The sequence below is a fragment of the Pipistrellus hanaki genome, assembly GCF_964339955.1.
Source record: "Pipistrellus hanaki genome assembly, chromosome: 14".
Lineage (NCBI taxonomy): Eukaryota > Metazoa > Chordata > Mammalia > Chiroptera > Vespertilionidae > Pipistrellus > Pipistrellus hanaki.
The window spans coordinates 52092498-52107456 of record NC_140516.1 but is presented as its reverse complement, the minus strand read 5'-3'; the positions used below and the strand labels follow the sequence as shown (position 1 = coordinate 52107456).

General features: G+C 59.4%; 1 protein-coding gene across 7 annotated transcripts in view; it reads left to right on the top strand.

Moving 5' to 3' along the window:
- PTPRE (protein tyrosine phosphatase receptor type E) overlaps nucleotides 1–14959 on the top strand; it is an 84730-nt gene that overhangs the window by 46081 nt on the left and 23690 nt on the right. For 6 of the 7 annotated variants that reach the window (XM_084904464.1, XM_084904470.1, XM_084904466.1 and 3 more), the window contains 3 exons: nucleotides 11542–11660; nucleotides 14414–14510; nucleotides 14881–14954. In XM_084904464.1, the coding sequence (XP_084760590.1) occupies nucleotides 11542–11660; nucleotides 14414–14510; nucleotides 14881–14954 (290 nt within the window). Of the gene's footprint in view, nucleotides 1–11541; nucleotides 11661–14413; nucleotides 14511–14689; nucleotides 14807–14880; nucleotides 14955–14959 lie in introns of those variants that run through there. The other variant, XM_084904469.1, reaches the window with a different exon arrangement.

The following is a 14959-nucleotide window of genomic DNA, read 5'->3' as shown; positions in this document are numbered from 1 at the left end:
TGCAGATGACATGATACTATACATAGAGAACCCTAAAGACTCCACCAAAAACTACTAGAACTGACAAATGAATTCAGTAAAGTAGCAGGATACAAAATTAATATTCAGAAATCAGTGGCCTTTTTATATACCAATAATGAACTATCCAAAAAGGAAACTAAGAAAATAATCCCACTTATAATTGCAGCAACAACAAAAAAAGATATCTAGGAATAAATTTAAGGATGTAAAAGACTTGTACTTGGAAAATTATAGGATGGTGAAGAAAGAAACTGAGGCAATACAAGTAAGTGGAAGCATATACCGTGTTCATGGATAGGAAGAATTAACATCATAAAAACATCCCCACTACCTAAAGCAGTCTATAGATTCAATGAGATTCCTATTAAAATGGCAGCGGAATATGTCACAACTAGAACAAATACATACTCCAAACATTTATATTGAACCACAAAAGACCCCAAATACAGCAATCTTGAGTAAAAAGAACAAGGTTGGCAAAATCCTGCTACTTGATATCAAACTATACTACAAAGCCACAGTAATCAAAACAGCATGGTCCTGGCATACAAGCAAGTACAGAGATCAATGGGACAGAATGGGGAGCCCAGAAATAAACACTTACCTCCGTGGTCAAGAGAGGCAAGAACATACAATGGGGTAAAGACAGTCTGTTCCATAAACGGTGTTGGAAAATTGTTCAGACACTTGCAAAACAATGAAACCAGACCACCTACTTTACACAAGAGGAAACTCCACGTGGACCAAAGACTGAAACCACACCATACAAATCCCGTCAGGAAACATCGGCAGTACAACCTCCGACGTTTCTCACCTGGGTTGTTTTTTTTTTTTTTTTTTCTGCACTATCTCCGCGGGCAAGGGAAACAAAAGGGGGAAATAAACAAATGGGACTGCACCAAGCGGAAGAGCTTCTGCACAGCCGAGGAAACCATCCACAGCACGAGCAGACGGCCCAGTCAGTGCGTGGGAGAAAATGCTCGCCAGTGACACCGCCTTCTGCTTTCGGGAGCGCGTCCTCTGGCGCACGAACGCCTGTCAGGTTTGGGGGGACCCTGAGCCGCGCCGGGAAGGCACGTGCCTCCCGCAGGGAGGAAGTCCTCCCTCCCGCATCCTCCTCCAGCCCGCCTCGCCCTCACGGGGAGGCCCTCGGCATGCCCCTAGCCTAGCGCGTCGTCACGGCTCAGCGTCGCTCAGGCAGCTTTTTAGCAGACGTTAGCCCACGAGCTTTGCACAGGGCCGGTGTTGAGCAAGAATTTCAAAATTCACCTTCCCCATCTTCACTGAGCTGATGGTCAGGGCTGTCTCTCTGTGTGGCTAGTGATGTCCGAGTCATCTCTCTACATGGCTGGCGATGCTGGCTTTCCCATTTTACCCTCAGGATAGAGTGTCCTTTTAAATACTGTACGCGTGATTGAACGTTTTTAGCGAAATGAGTGAACGACGTTTCAGAGCCGGCGAAGGTGGTTAGAAGATACCGGGATGTGAGAACTCGCTGGAGGCCCTAGGCCCCCTGAGCAGGGGCCGCGGAGCGGGTGATGGGAGGTGCTGGGCAGGCCGGCTCCATGGAGCAACGGGGCGGCCGTTGGTGAGTCCTGGGTGTGCCCCGGGAGCGGTACTGGGCCCGAGAGATTGGGCGAAGAAGACCTGAGCTCCGGGTGAAGAGACAGAGGAGTGGAAGGTGTCTGAGAGGGGAATGTGGGGATGTGGTGGCCGATGGGTGTGGGACCTGCGGAGAGAGACGGTCCTACAGGACCCCGTAGTCAACGAAGGGGAAGACGGGCAGGCGGGGGACGCGGGCCTCCTAGAGATTTCGCCACACCTGTCTTAGCTCAGCATCCGTAACCGTTTCCTGTGGCCGCAGCCAGCCACGAGCACCGCCTCGGGGCCTCAAACCACAGGCGATCATCCTCCGCCTCTGGGAGGCCGGGGGCCGGAGGCCGGAGGTCAGGGCGTCCGAGTCTCTGCACAGCGTCCTGGGAAGACCCGGCGCCCTTCCTCCCGGAGGGTCTCCTTTATTCACACAGAGCGCGTCACTCCCGGCCCGAGGGCCACCGCAGGTCTGCGCCTTTCCCCCGCCAAGCCGTCCTCGGCCACACCGGGGGCGTCCCACAAGGTAACCCCATTCTGACCCCGTCTCCCTGGGGAGAGCCTCCGGCCCCACAAGGTGGCCCGCCCACTTCAGACGCCAATCCCACACCCAGCCGGTCACTGTGCTTTGACTGATGGCTGTCCATCTGAGGTTCCCACAATCCCCCTCGGGTACCCTGCCTTAGCTGGCAGGGCTCACAGGACTCAGAGGAACCCTCGGAGAACAGAAGGATGTGATGACGGACACAGATGGGGCCGGAGAGAGATGCATGTGCATCCCCAGCCCTCCTCCCTTCTGGAGGGCGGGGTGGAAGATGGGGGGCGGTACTTAAAGCCCCGAGCTTCTGCTCACTGTCCCCGGCCCTCACCCGGGAGCCACCCGGAGCCTCCTCATCGGAACAAACACTCCGATCAGCCAGCGCGTTACCAGGGTTTCAGGAACTGGGGTCAAAGGCCAAACGTTAAAACAAACGGTGCCGTTAGCGCTCTCATCGCTTAGGAAGTTCCAGGGGTTTGGGTGCTCTGCGCCAGGAACGGGGAAGAAGGTCAGGTAGATACTTGCGGGGTTTTGTTGCTGTTGTTAATCCCCAGCTGAGGGTATTTTTCCATTGGTTTGTGGAGAGAGAGAAGCATCGATGTGAGAGAGACACATCAGTTGGTTGCCTCCTTCACATGCCCCAAACAGGGCTGGGGATTAAGCCTGCAACTGAGGTACATTATCTGGACTGGAATTGAACCTGTGACCTTCCGTCCTTGGGCCGACTCTCTATCCACTGAGCCACACCGGCCAGTGGACCCTCAGTCACAGCGTCCCACATGGCCCTCTCGCCTCGTAAGGGCACCAGGCGTTGCATCGAGGGTCCTGCCTGGTCCAGGAACCTCGTGTTGACAGCTACCCCTGCGAGAACCCGTGGGCAGGTCGCCTTGTGAGGTCCCGGGTGGACATGAACTTGGGGCGGCACGTTCAGCCCCGTTCAGCCTCCGTGGCAGTTGGCTGGCCTTCCCTTTCCACCGAAGGCCTTCGGGGTAGCAAGGACGCTGGTGGGTCTCCGAGACCACACCTGGCCCACCCACCTCCTCTCTGGAGTCTGACCTCCGCTGGAGTCTGCGCCCCCAGGATCCCAGGCCACCGTGGCGCAGACGTAGGAGAGCGCTGGGAAATCAGAGCATAGAAATGAAGTGAAATAAGGTGAAAGCGAGAGCATGAGGACGATGTGCGTGATTACCACAGGGCGCCTCTCAGGGACTGACCCGCCTTTGGCTTGAAAAGCCTCTGCTCCCTGAGCGCTGAGCCGCAGGCACAGGAGCCGCTGTCTCTGAAGCCTGCAGGCAGTCGAACTGCACTTGGAACTCCCTGCTCGGAGTCGGAGTCGGAGTGGGAGCCGGGAGGCACCTGCCCTTCCCTGGCGTTTTCGGGCTCGGCGGCCGCCGGCCAGCACGGAGGTCAGCAGTCACCGGGGCGGTGAAAGGAGGGAGAAAGCCGACACCGGAGACGGTGCCCGGACCACAAAGCGCTCTTTCAGTGAGAAGGGGCTCTCCTGCCCGCTCCCTCCCTCCTCCCTCCTCTCCCTCCCTCCTCCCTCCTCCCTCCTCCCTCCTCCCTTCTTCTCACTGTCCTCGGTTTCAGACACAGGAGGCTCTTAGACCTGAGGGATTCAGAGAGGGACGCAGCTCCGAGGCCTTGCAGCCCCTTCCTGCCCTGGACGTTTCCGAACAGAATGGAAACCTCAGACGCACACGGCCTAGGCCCCTTGTTCTTACCTAACATCCAGCCGGCCTGACAGTCCTCTCCTTGGAGGTTTCTTATCTTCCTTCCTTCCTTGTTTTCCTTAGAACTGGGAATTCTCGAAGGCCACAGTTCTGTGGCTGTTGATAGATATTGAGGAGATGCAGTAGGGAGATCTGGGGGAGATAAGAGATCAACCGAAGGACTTGTACGCATGCATATAAGTACAACCAATGGACACAAAACTCGGGGGGGGAGGGCATGTATGGGAGGGGGGCAATGATAAGATATGTACACAGATAATAATTTAATTTTTAAAAATAAAATAAATTAAATTAAATTAAAATAAATTTTAAAAAATATTGAGGAGATGCAGAGGTGTGTGCAGAGGAACCGGGGCGTTTGGGGGAAATGCTGAGTGGTCAGGGGTGTGGGAGCGCGGAGAGAAAGCTCAAGGCAGCCCTTTCTGGCAAAGCTCCTGGCCGTCCATCCGTCCGTCCGCGCGGTGGACAACTGTTTACTGGACACTCACTCTGTGACGCAGGGTGCCTCCCAGGTGAGACCGCGTTCACACGAGGAATCCCAAGCCCCAGAATGCGGACATCTGTGTGTGCCCACGCAGGGCGTGGAGGTCTTTGGGGAGGAGGCGGGGTAGATAAATGTTTTCAGTACGTTTTTGGAATTTACGAAAGTTGTGTCCCTTCGTCCAGAAATGATACGTTACCCAGTTTAGACAGAGTCCCGTGTTCGCCACGTTTGTCCTGACAGAAGGCTCACCGCGTCTCAGATTCAGCCCCGGGTCCGAGTCCAGGCGCTGCCATTTCGCCAGCGGCGCGGCCCTGGGCAGGGAGGTGGCTGCTCTGATCCTCCGAGCTGCCCGAGGGAGGGCAGACGGGAGGGCCTGGGCCTGTCCCGGAGGCTGTGGGAGGTGAGGGCTGCTGTGTGTGTGTGAAGGGGTGGGCCACGGCCATGGCCACGGCCAGTGTCTGCGATTTTCCTGTGACGATCAGCTCGCCTGCTTCTCGGAATCGGGGTGCGGGTTCCGCCTCGGTACCGAACCCCTCCCTGGGGGAACCCCGGGGTCCCAGGGCCGCCTCGGGAGGAAGGGAGAGAGCTAGCGGCTCTTAGCAGAAGTCCAGGAGCCACGGGTAACGCTCAGGGTGTTAAGGCCTCAAAACGCAGCTCTCCGTCTCGGAATCACCTGGGCCCGTGGCCTCTGTCCCTGCCGCCGGCGGTTCTGGAGTGGCTGGCAGCCCTCAGCCACCAGCCGGGCTGGCAGGATGCGAGGCCCCTCCTGTGGTCTCCGAGTGGGGAGGCGCCACCTGCTGGTCTTCCCAGCTCCTGCGGGCTGAGGCCGTCCCCTGGGCGCTCTGCCCTGGCACCTGCCCCAGGGAGGGGAGGGACAGGGAGCGGGAGGGGGCGCACACGCGGGAGCAAAGGTCAGAAGGTCCCGGCTCTTCCTCACGCGGACTCTCCCTGAGCCGGCCTCGCTCCTCGGGGAGAGCGACAGTGTCACCTCCCCCGGCTACCGTGTTGCCCGTGGGGCAGCCAGGGCTCCCTCAGGGCCACTGAGTGCAGGACCGAGGCTGCCCAGGCCGCCAGGGCGTATGGCCCCTGCTCACCACACGCCGCGGGAATGAGGGTCGCCCTCCGCCCCCTGGCCTTCACTGGGCAGCACCCTCTCCGGCAGCCCCAGGCGCCGGGCTCTGCCGGCCGGACCGGGCCACCCGTCCGGCCGGGATGACCCATGGTTGGCAGCATTCTGCCACCCGGCCTCTGCCAGTCTCTCCCCGGAGGGTCTTCCCGCCTGCTGGGCGGCACTCGCCCGAGCGCTCACCCTGACCGCGGCGGGGCCCAGGCAGCCCCGGCAGGTCCTCCCCGGAGAGCACGGAGCCCAGCTGGGCCCGGGGAACTGACATGAAAGATCTCCCTCCGGCCTGGCCTGTGCGGCTCAGTGGTTAAACGTCTACCTATGAGCCAGGAGGTCCTGGGTTTGATTCTGGTCAAGGACACACGGCAGGCTGCTGGCTCCATCCCCAGTAGGGGCGTGCGGGAGGCAGCCAACCCATGATTCTCTCTCCCCAGGGATGTTTCTCTCTCTCTCTCCCTCTCCCTTCCTCTCTGACGTCAATAAAAATAAATTGTTTAAACCCCTGGGCAGCAGGTGTCTCCACATTGGGGAAGGGCTGAGCACCCACACCCCCCACCACTTCCTGCCCTCCTCCCCTCCCTGCCCCGCGGTCTCCTTTCCTTTCTCCTCCTGTCTCCCAGCTCAGTCTCCCGGAACACAGATGTCACAGCCGAGCGGTGTCGGCAGTGGGTTTGTTAAGAGCTGACAGTGATCTGTGCGGGGAGACAGGCGACAGCAGGCGTGGCCGGGCCGTCTGCCCCGCCCTCAGCTGCCCCGCGGCCCCGCTGCCCCGGCACCCCGCTCCGTGTGCACTCGGAGTCACCGTCCCCAGCACATGCATGTTCACGCGTGTGCGAGAATCGCTACATGGGCACCGCGCCCGCTCCGGAACGGGAGATGCCGTTGGCTTTCTGGTTCCTCTCTCGCCTCGGGCCAGGAAAGCCCACCGGGTGCGGAATTTCCTGACGTGGGTCAAGGTCATGGACGGACAGATTAGGAAATAAAACTCCAGGCTGGGACTGGGCGTGAGGACGCCGTCGGGAGGGTGCGGTGCATCCCTCCACGCTGCTCCCAGCTCCTGGCTTCCACTGATGAACGGGGAAGGCGGTGGTTAGTAAGCGTGTGTCCTGCGGGGAGGTGGCCTGGCGGGGCAGGGCGGGTGCAGGGCCCCGGGAAGAGGCTGGCGGGGAGGGCCGCCTTCGGAGGAGGTGGAGTTAGGAACCCTCTGGTTTGGGTCCCAGAGTCCCAGCAGGTGTGCGTGGACCATCCTATGGCTTCCCGCCGGCGCCACCTGCTGGTCTTCTCTGGCATTGTCCCCGGGCTTCCAGCAACAGCGCATGCGTGAGACAAAGCCCGCCCCGCCCCCGTCGCCTTCCAAATTCGGGCACAAGTTGAGCCCATAAAACAGACCGTGAAATGACAATGCTCCTGTCACGTGAACCCCCTCCTTGGACGTCCCTGCCACCCGGGGCTTCCTCTTTCTGCAGCAGTTACTATGTGTCTGTCTGCCCCATGGGCTCTGAGCATCGGGGGACACCCTGCACCCCAAGAGACCGAGTGGGTTCCCAGCCCGAGGCGGGTCAAACGGGCAAAGAGAATGTTTTCCCCAAAAAACAGCAAGTAGAGGAATCACGGAGACGCCCTGGCGAGTCTGGATGCATCCTGAGCCTCAGGAATGTGGGTGTCGCTGCTCCTCCCACCAGCTCGGAGCAGAGCCCGGGCGGAGGGCCACCTGTGCCCCCTGCAGGCCCGGCCGCAGCCAGAGGAGGAACCCGAAGGCGGAGGCCCAGGCGTGACCCCGGACCCACGCCTCTCTCCTGCAGGGGCTGGCTGCCTCCTGCGTCCCCAGGGGAGTGGCCAGGGCTCTTCCAGGACAGTGAGTGCCCTGGGGACGCTCTGGGTCACCATCGCTCAGGGGCCCAGGCGCCCAAACGCTGCCCCTCCCGCCTCGCTCCGCTGAAGACCGGGGACAGCTCCTCGGAAGCAGGAGGGCGGAGACCTGGGTGCTCAGGAAGGAGGCCGGCCGCCGTCTGCCCGCAGCCACGCTGGGGTCCGGGTTTCTGCTCAACCCGGGGTCGTCATGCGCACCTACTCGGCGCAGGACACGCATAGGCATGGCTCCCTGCCTGTGGATCTCCCGCACCGGACCTGGGCTGGACGTCAGGGAGGGAACACACTTCCAAGGGGTTTGATGCCAGCCCCTCCCACCCCACCCCACTGTGACCCATGGGCGTCCTTCCCAGGGGCTGGTCTCCCCGGGCCAGCAGACACCCCTCCAAGGCGGCCGCAGCCCCGTCCGCCCCTGACGACCAGGTGAGCCCTCCCTCCGTGCTGTGTGCGGAAGGCACTCTGTACATATTTGCTGGACGGACGAACAAAACAAATCTCTGGCTCCTGGCCGTACTCAGTCAGTGTTTCTATAAACGTTCCTGAGTGTCGTGGCGTGTCCCTGGGTGAGACCAGACCACCGGAGGAGCCAGGCCCGCGTCTTCCATGATGGAGTGTCTATTAATATTCCCCGAGGGGGGCCCTCGGTGTGCCGCTGTGTGTCTTCACTGCCAGAACGGGTGGTGCTGGTTGTAGTTTCCGGCGGCGTCCGCGAGGAGCACTGGGCCCCCGTACAGCCACCCCGGGGGTTTGGTGGCACCGGGCGGCAGCTGATTGGTCAGTGGGTCAGACGGGGCACAGAGAATGTTCTCCCCGGGAGACAGCGAGGAGAGGGATCGCGGAGAGGCCCCGCAGATCTGACTTTTCTCTACGAGGAAGCCTGTGGGGTGATTTAGAAACGGGGTGCATCCCTGGGGGCTGGGGGTAGCGAGGACTCGGACGGAAGCCAGCATGATGAGGCGGAGCCTGCTGGGAAAAGCAGTCCTGTAAGCAGAGTCCCCGTGGGCAGAGGGAGTGCGTGAAGGGAGGTCCTGAAGGGCGGGGCCTGTTCATTGTGTTCACCGTGATGCAGGAAGTGCCCGCGGATGAATGAATGGATGGATGAATGAATGAGTGAATGAATGCATGCATGAATGAATGCATGGATGAATGAATGCATGGATGAATGAATGCATGGATGAATGAATGCATGAATGAATGAATGAATGCATGAATGAATGGAGCTACCACGGATTCACTAACACGTCTCACGTCAGCCCCTCCTGTTTCAGATTTGTTTGTTGAGCTGTGCGTGCGGGTGTGGGTGTGGTTGTGGGTGCGGGTGTGGGTGACGGAGGGCCTGGCCCCCGGGAGGGGCAGCCACGGGCCGTGTGACGAAGGAGGCAGGAGGGCGGCCCGCAGCACCGGGCAGCTGGGGCCGCCTGGCCCTCGGCGAGCCTGGGTTCCAGCCATGGGGCCAGCCCTGGGCATGCGGACACGCAGGCTGCACCCGGCTGTCCCAAGAGAAGCCACGTCACCAGACTGTGCGTGGCCGCTCCCCTTTTTTAATCATCTCAAACCAATTTAAAACCTTTCCCAAATCATACGCGTCCTAGCCGGTGTGGCTCCGTGGGCAGAGCGTCAGCCTGCAGACTGCAGGGTCCCGGGTTCGATTCCGGTCAAGGGCACATACCTCAAGTTGCAGGCTTCCAGCCCTGGTAGGGGCTGTGCAGGAGGCCACCAGTGTGTCTCTCTCACGCCAGTGTTTCTCTCTGTCTCTCTCTCTCTCTCTGTCTCTCCCTTCCACTCTCTCTAAAAGCCAATGGAAAACATATCCTCGGGTGAGGATTTAAAAAAAAAATAATGGCCGAAACCGGTTTGGCTCAGTGGATAGAGCGTAGGTCTGCGGACTGAAAGGTCCCAGGTTTGATTCCGGTCAAGGGCATGTACCTTGGTTGTGGGCACATCCCCAGTGGGGGGTGTGCAGGAGGCAGCTGGTTGATGTTTCTCTCTCATTGATGTTTCTAGCTCTCTATCCCTCTCCCTTCCTCTCTGTAAAAAAAATCAATAAAATATATTTTTAAAATAATAATAATAATAAATAAATAAAAAGGATACACCTGCCTGTTCCTCAAACCCAGCAATTCCACGTGTAGGCGTTTGCCCCTGAGCAATGAGAAACATTTGTCCGCAGGAAGACTGTGACCCAAGTTCAGAGCAGCTTTGCTCATCATGGAAAAAAACAAAAAACAAACAAACAAACAAAAAAACCAGCAACAACCCAGCGAGTGCTGGGAGGAGCGAGTGGGCGGGCATCATGGTGGCCGCTCAGAGGGCAGCCTTCAGCACCAGGAGGAGCAGGCCCAGTGCCCAGCCCCAGGGGGGCCCAGCAGCCCGCCAAAGGCCAGAAACCCGCACACGGGGTGCATCTTGGTGGTTCCATGCGCAGGAAGGTCAGGGCAGGGTCCAGGGCAGGCCGGGCTCACCGGCTCTGGAGACAGAAGTCAGAACAGCGCCTGCCTCCTGGAGCCGGGAAGACCAGGCTGAAGCGGGAGGGGAAGTTTCTAGAGAGACGTCACGTCTTCCTCACGCTTGTTGGGGTGCAAAGTGCCTCCGGCAGAGCTCACCCAGCCGTTCCCTCTCCCTGTCCCTCCGAAATCAATGAGAGTAAAACATATTTTAAAATTCGTCCAGTGGAATGAAAAAGGCGATTCTAATCGGAACGGCAGCTGGCTGACTTCCGCTGGGAGCCAGAGGCAAGTCCGTTTTGTTGCACATGAGCTGTGTTGGTCTCCCTTCCGGAGAGCCGGTGTATTCTTTTTTAATATATAAAATAACTTTTATTTACATGCTATATATCTGTAGAACATAATTGCTTTCTTTAAAACAAGAAAATTTACAAATGACAGATATTGCTTTTTTTGTCAGACTTCTTCAAGCAAGATAGTATGTATACATGGTCACTTCTACTTCAGCTAATAATAGTGGTATATTTAGGCCTTTAAGTACAGAACATAATTGTGATATTAAAAACAGAAAATAAGATTATTACGTCAGTGAATTATCAATATGAATGTGAGGTTGTTTTCAACATTGTGATTTACATATGTAATTCTATCATTCACCCAAGTAAATCTTCGGTGTAGTTCGATCCAGTGTATTTTATGCCCGGCACAGAGGAGGCGTCAGGTCCGGTAAGCTGGCTCAGTACCATGGTGAACATTCAGCTTGGAGTCCATGGCCACCCCACATGTTATTTTTGTGCTGGTTCCTCTCTCTGCTTCTCAGGTGGCGGGGAGCGCCCTGGGAGGGCGGATGTCCGGCGCCTGACAAGTTGGTTGGTCTGGCAACATAATTGCTCCAGGAAAGGGACTTGGATGGCGGGCGGGCTTGAAGGCTGCAAGGTGTAGTGCCCTCTGCTGGCCGGACCAGGAAAATCACCCGGTGTTAGATGCTGGAGAAAATGTCCTTTGGGTGCTGGCCTCCTCTCCGATTGGTCCACATGCGGGGAGGGGGGTTTTCAAATGAATGCGTGTGACTAGTTCTGCATCTGTGAGTTGTGTTAAGCCAATGAATACGCCCTCCCTGTTCAATTCCTCTATCATTTACTCAACGTATATATTAAAAGTATGGTACCAGCTGGCCTGGCTCAGTGGTTGAGTGTCGACCTATGAGCCAGGAGGTCATGGTTTGATTCCCTGTCAGGGCACAGGCCTGGGTTGTGGGCTTGATCCCCAGTAGAGGGCGTGCAGGAGACAGCTGGCCCATGATTCTCTCTCACCATTGAGGTTTCTATTATAGCTTTCCCTCTCCCTCCCTCACTGAAATCAGTAATAGCCATATTCAATAGCAGGGTTGTTTTTTTTTTAATTTTTTAATTGATTTTTTACAGAGAGGAAGGGAGAGGAGTAGAGAGCTAGAAACATCGATGAGAGAGAAACATCAACCAGCTGCCTCCTGCACACCCCTCACCGGAGATGTGCCCGCAACCAAGGTACATGCCCTTGACCAGAATCGAACCCGGGACCCTCAGTCCGCAGGCCGACGCTCTATCCACTGAGCCAAACCGGTTTTGGCAATAGCAGGATTTTAATGCTCAGACTGACATGGCAGTGCTGCCGCAGCACCCCGCTGTCACCGGTCCCAGCCCTCCCGTATCCACCTGGGGGGGCGGGGGGCGTCCCCTGAGCCTGCCTGCCTCTTCCAGGTCCGCCATGGAGCCCTTCTGCCCGCTCCTGCTGGCGGGTTTTAGTCTGCGGCTCGCCAGGGCTTTCACGGTCAACGAGAGCACACCGGCCGACAGCAACTGGACCTCCACAACCGCAGGTGAGCGCCCTCTGCCCTTCCCAGCTGCCCCCCACACACACCCCACAGCACCCGCCCCCCCGCCCAGGGGCTCACAGGGTCTCCGGGGCTAGCCTGGCTGAGAGGGGAGGAGGGGGGCGGGCTGGCTTGTGTGAGGGGTGAGGGGTGAGGGGTGAGAGGTGAGGGTTGAGGGGTCAGGTGTGTGGGCGTGGACGCCTAGAAAAGCAGGCTGCCTGGGATCGCCGGTGGTTCGGGTTCATTCATTGCCTGGAGCCCAGCCCCGGGCGCAGGAGGCAGCAGACAGAAGCCCCTGCTGAGGGAGCAGGAGACCCCGTGGGAGCCCATTCAGACCAACCCCGTCAGAGCCACCCTGGGACAGCCACCCGGTCCTCAAATACGGACCCAGCAGTGGGATGGAGACCTGTTAATGCTTAGATAAGATGCTGGTTTACCGGGTAGGGTTGTTTTTAAAAATAAGAACCTTAACCTTTCAGAGACACTTGTTAAAGTGCTTACACACTGTAGGATGTTTAGCAGTGACTTGAAAAAGAGCCAGTGGGCGGGGCTGCAGATGAGCGTGCTCAGCCTTGTCCTGAAAGAAGGCCGGGTGGCCGGTGGGTGCATCATTCTATTCTCTCGCCTATTTTTAAATATATATTTTTATTGATTCCAGAGGGAGAGGGAGAGAGAGAAACACCAATGATGAGAATCATCAGTCAGCTGACTCCTGCACACCCCCTACTGGGGATCGAGCCGGCAGCCCCAGCATGTGCCCTGGCCGGGAATCAAACCATGACCTCCGGGTTCATAGGTCGATGCTCATCCCCTGAGCCACACCGGCCAGGCTCAAGTCCCCAACTTTCCATGTCCAGGACCAGCCTCCATGTAAGACACACACTGTGCAGGTCACATGTGCACGGAGTGTGCCCGAGCACCACACACCCAGAATTTGGGGAGAAGGCTGCTCCAAGGTGACCATCTAGGGCCCCCCTGACTCTCCCCTCCTGACACCCCCTTCCCCGTCTGAGCCACACCCGTGTGAATGAAGCAGACACCGGCTTCGGCATTTCCTCGTAGACTCCCTCTCTGAGCGAATCTGGCCGGGACAGCCTAGCCAGGCCCGTTGGTTCCTCAGAGTTGTGTTCGGGTTGAACTATTCCAACGTATAAACATCAGCTGGCTTCAGAGGACGATGGAGTACATCTCTTCTTCTTTTTAAAAAAATATATTTTATTGATTTTTTTTTTTTTTACAGAGAGAAAGAGAGAGGGATAGAGAGTTAGAAACATCAATGAGAGAGAGACATCGACCAGCTGCCTCCTGCACACCCCCCACTGGGGATGTGCCTGCAACCAAGGTACATGCCCTTGACTGGAACCGAACCCAGGACCTTTCAGTCCGCAGGCCTACCCTCTATCCACTGAGCCACACCAGTTTCGGCTAGATTTCTTCTTTTGCGGAATTGGGAGGAGTGGACACTCTGGCCACTGTCCGCTTGGCCCCCATGGGCTGGGCTGTGAAGCGGCCAGCAGACCTGCCCACGGGCGCTCCTGCTGACCTCTGCCCCCAGAGGCCGCCGCGGGCACACAGCAGACACCCCGAGGGTGGCCACCTGCCCCACGCCCACCTCTATCCCTGTGCACAGCCCTCCCCACCTCCCAGCCCCTGACAGAGCCCCGGGGCGGCTGTCTGGGGTCCAGGTGCCCCTGAAACCCCGGGGCAGGCTGCATCCTCCCCTAGGCCACCGCCCTCTGGTCACTGCCGAGCCGGGCAGCCTGGCCCCGCGCGGTGAGAGGTGGGCATTTCTGTGGCAGTGAGGGGAGGGGCCTGATGGAGCCCTGGGCTACCAGCTGGGCTGAGATGGAGCCCAGTCTCAAACCTCAGCTCTGCCCCTGGCCTTAGGTTGCAGCCTGACACTGGCCAGGAGGGGGCAGCATTGGCACAGCCTGGGCGAGGATGTGTCCTGGGCAGGCCAGGCTGATGGTGGCCGGGCCGCCTCCTCCCAGCCCAGCTGCCCTCCGTGCAGCGCTGCATCTAGCGGCCACTGTGAGAAGCAGAGGCCGTGGCCCCTAGGGGCCGGGTGGGAGCGGGCTGGATGGCTGCTCCGGAGCTCACACCTGGGTGCAGGCTGAGGGGAGGCTGCGGGGGACGGGGGGGGGGGACCCTGGCTCAGGGTCATGCTTGGTGCTCTGAGCTCAGGTGGCAGCAGCCCAGGTGGCCGTGGAGGGGACAGCCATCCCCCCCGCCCCCAGGTCTGTGTCCGGAGGCATCAGAGCCCCTTGGACGAGTCACTTCTTCTCTGTCCACGCCGCCACTTGTGCAGTGGGGCCCTCGTGGCCGCCGTGGACGGGAGTGGGCTGGCTGCACCTGTGAAGGGGGGGGGGGCTGTGTGCAGGTGGGAGGCGAGTGGAGGAGGCTGTAGGAACTGTACCGGGCGGTCCCGGGTCCGAGAAGAAGGCCCGTGGGGAGGGGCTGCGTCACAGACTGCAGACTGTGGTTCTGGCATTGGGGGGGTGGGGGGGTACTTGGCAAACTGCAGGTGGTGCCTGGGAGGAGGGGCTGGTGGGAAGCAGGGAGCTTTTGGTGACCAGGGTGAGGGGTCTGGCGTGGGGGAAGGGCTGCTGGGAGGCAAACTGGAAAGCGGGGCGTGTCCCGGGGAGAAGGCCGGTGGGGCTGGGAACCAGGAGCGCCGTCTGGGGCTGGGGCTCTCCCTGCCCGGACCCCCGCTCCCCCCAGCCCAGTCCGGTCCTGACGGGCGCCCCTCCCGCCCCCAGAGCCGCAGGCCCCGGGCGCCCGGCCGCTGCTGGCCTGGCTGCTGCTGCCGCTGCTGCTCCTGCTGCCGCTGCTGCTCCTGGCCGGCTACTTCCTCAGGTAGGAGTGTCCCTCCCTGTGTCCCTCCCTTCCGCGTCCCTCCCCCTCTGCCCCCCTGCCGTGCCCCTCCCCGTGCCCCTCCCCTGTGTCCCTCCTCCTCCGTGTCCCTCCCTTCTGTGTCCCTCCCCCTCCCCGGGTCCCTCCTCCCCTGGGTCCCTCCCCCGGGTCCCTCCCCCCGGGCCGCCCCGTCGTCGCGGGAGGAAATGAGCGCCCGGGGCTGCGGAGACGGGCGTGGGGCCCGGAGGCACAGGGCGCGGGGCCATGAGCTCCCGGAGCAGCTTCTCGCGGCTCACCTGGTGGGTGCCCTCCCTCGGGGGCGGGCGGGGCGCCGCCGGGCGGAAACCTAACTCTGTCTGTCTGTCTGTCCCAGGTTCAGGAAGCACCGCAAGGCCACGGTCAGCGGCGGCGACAGGAAGATGCCCAACGGGATCCTGGAGGAGCAAGGTACG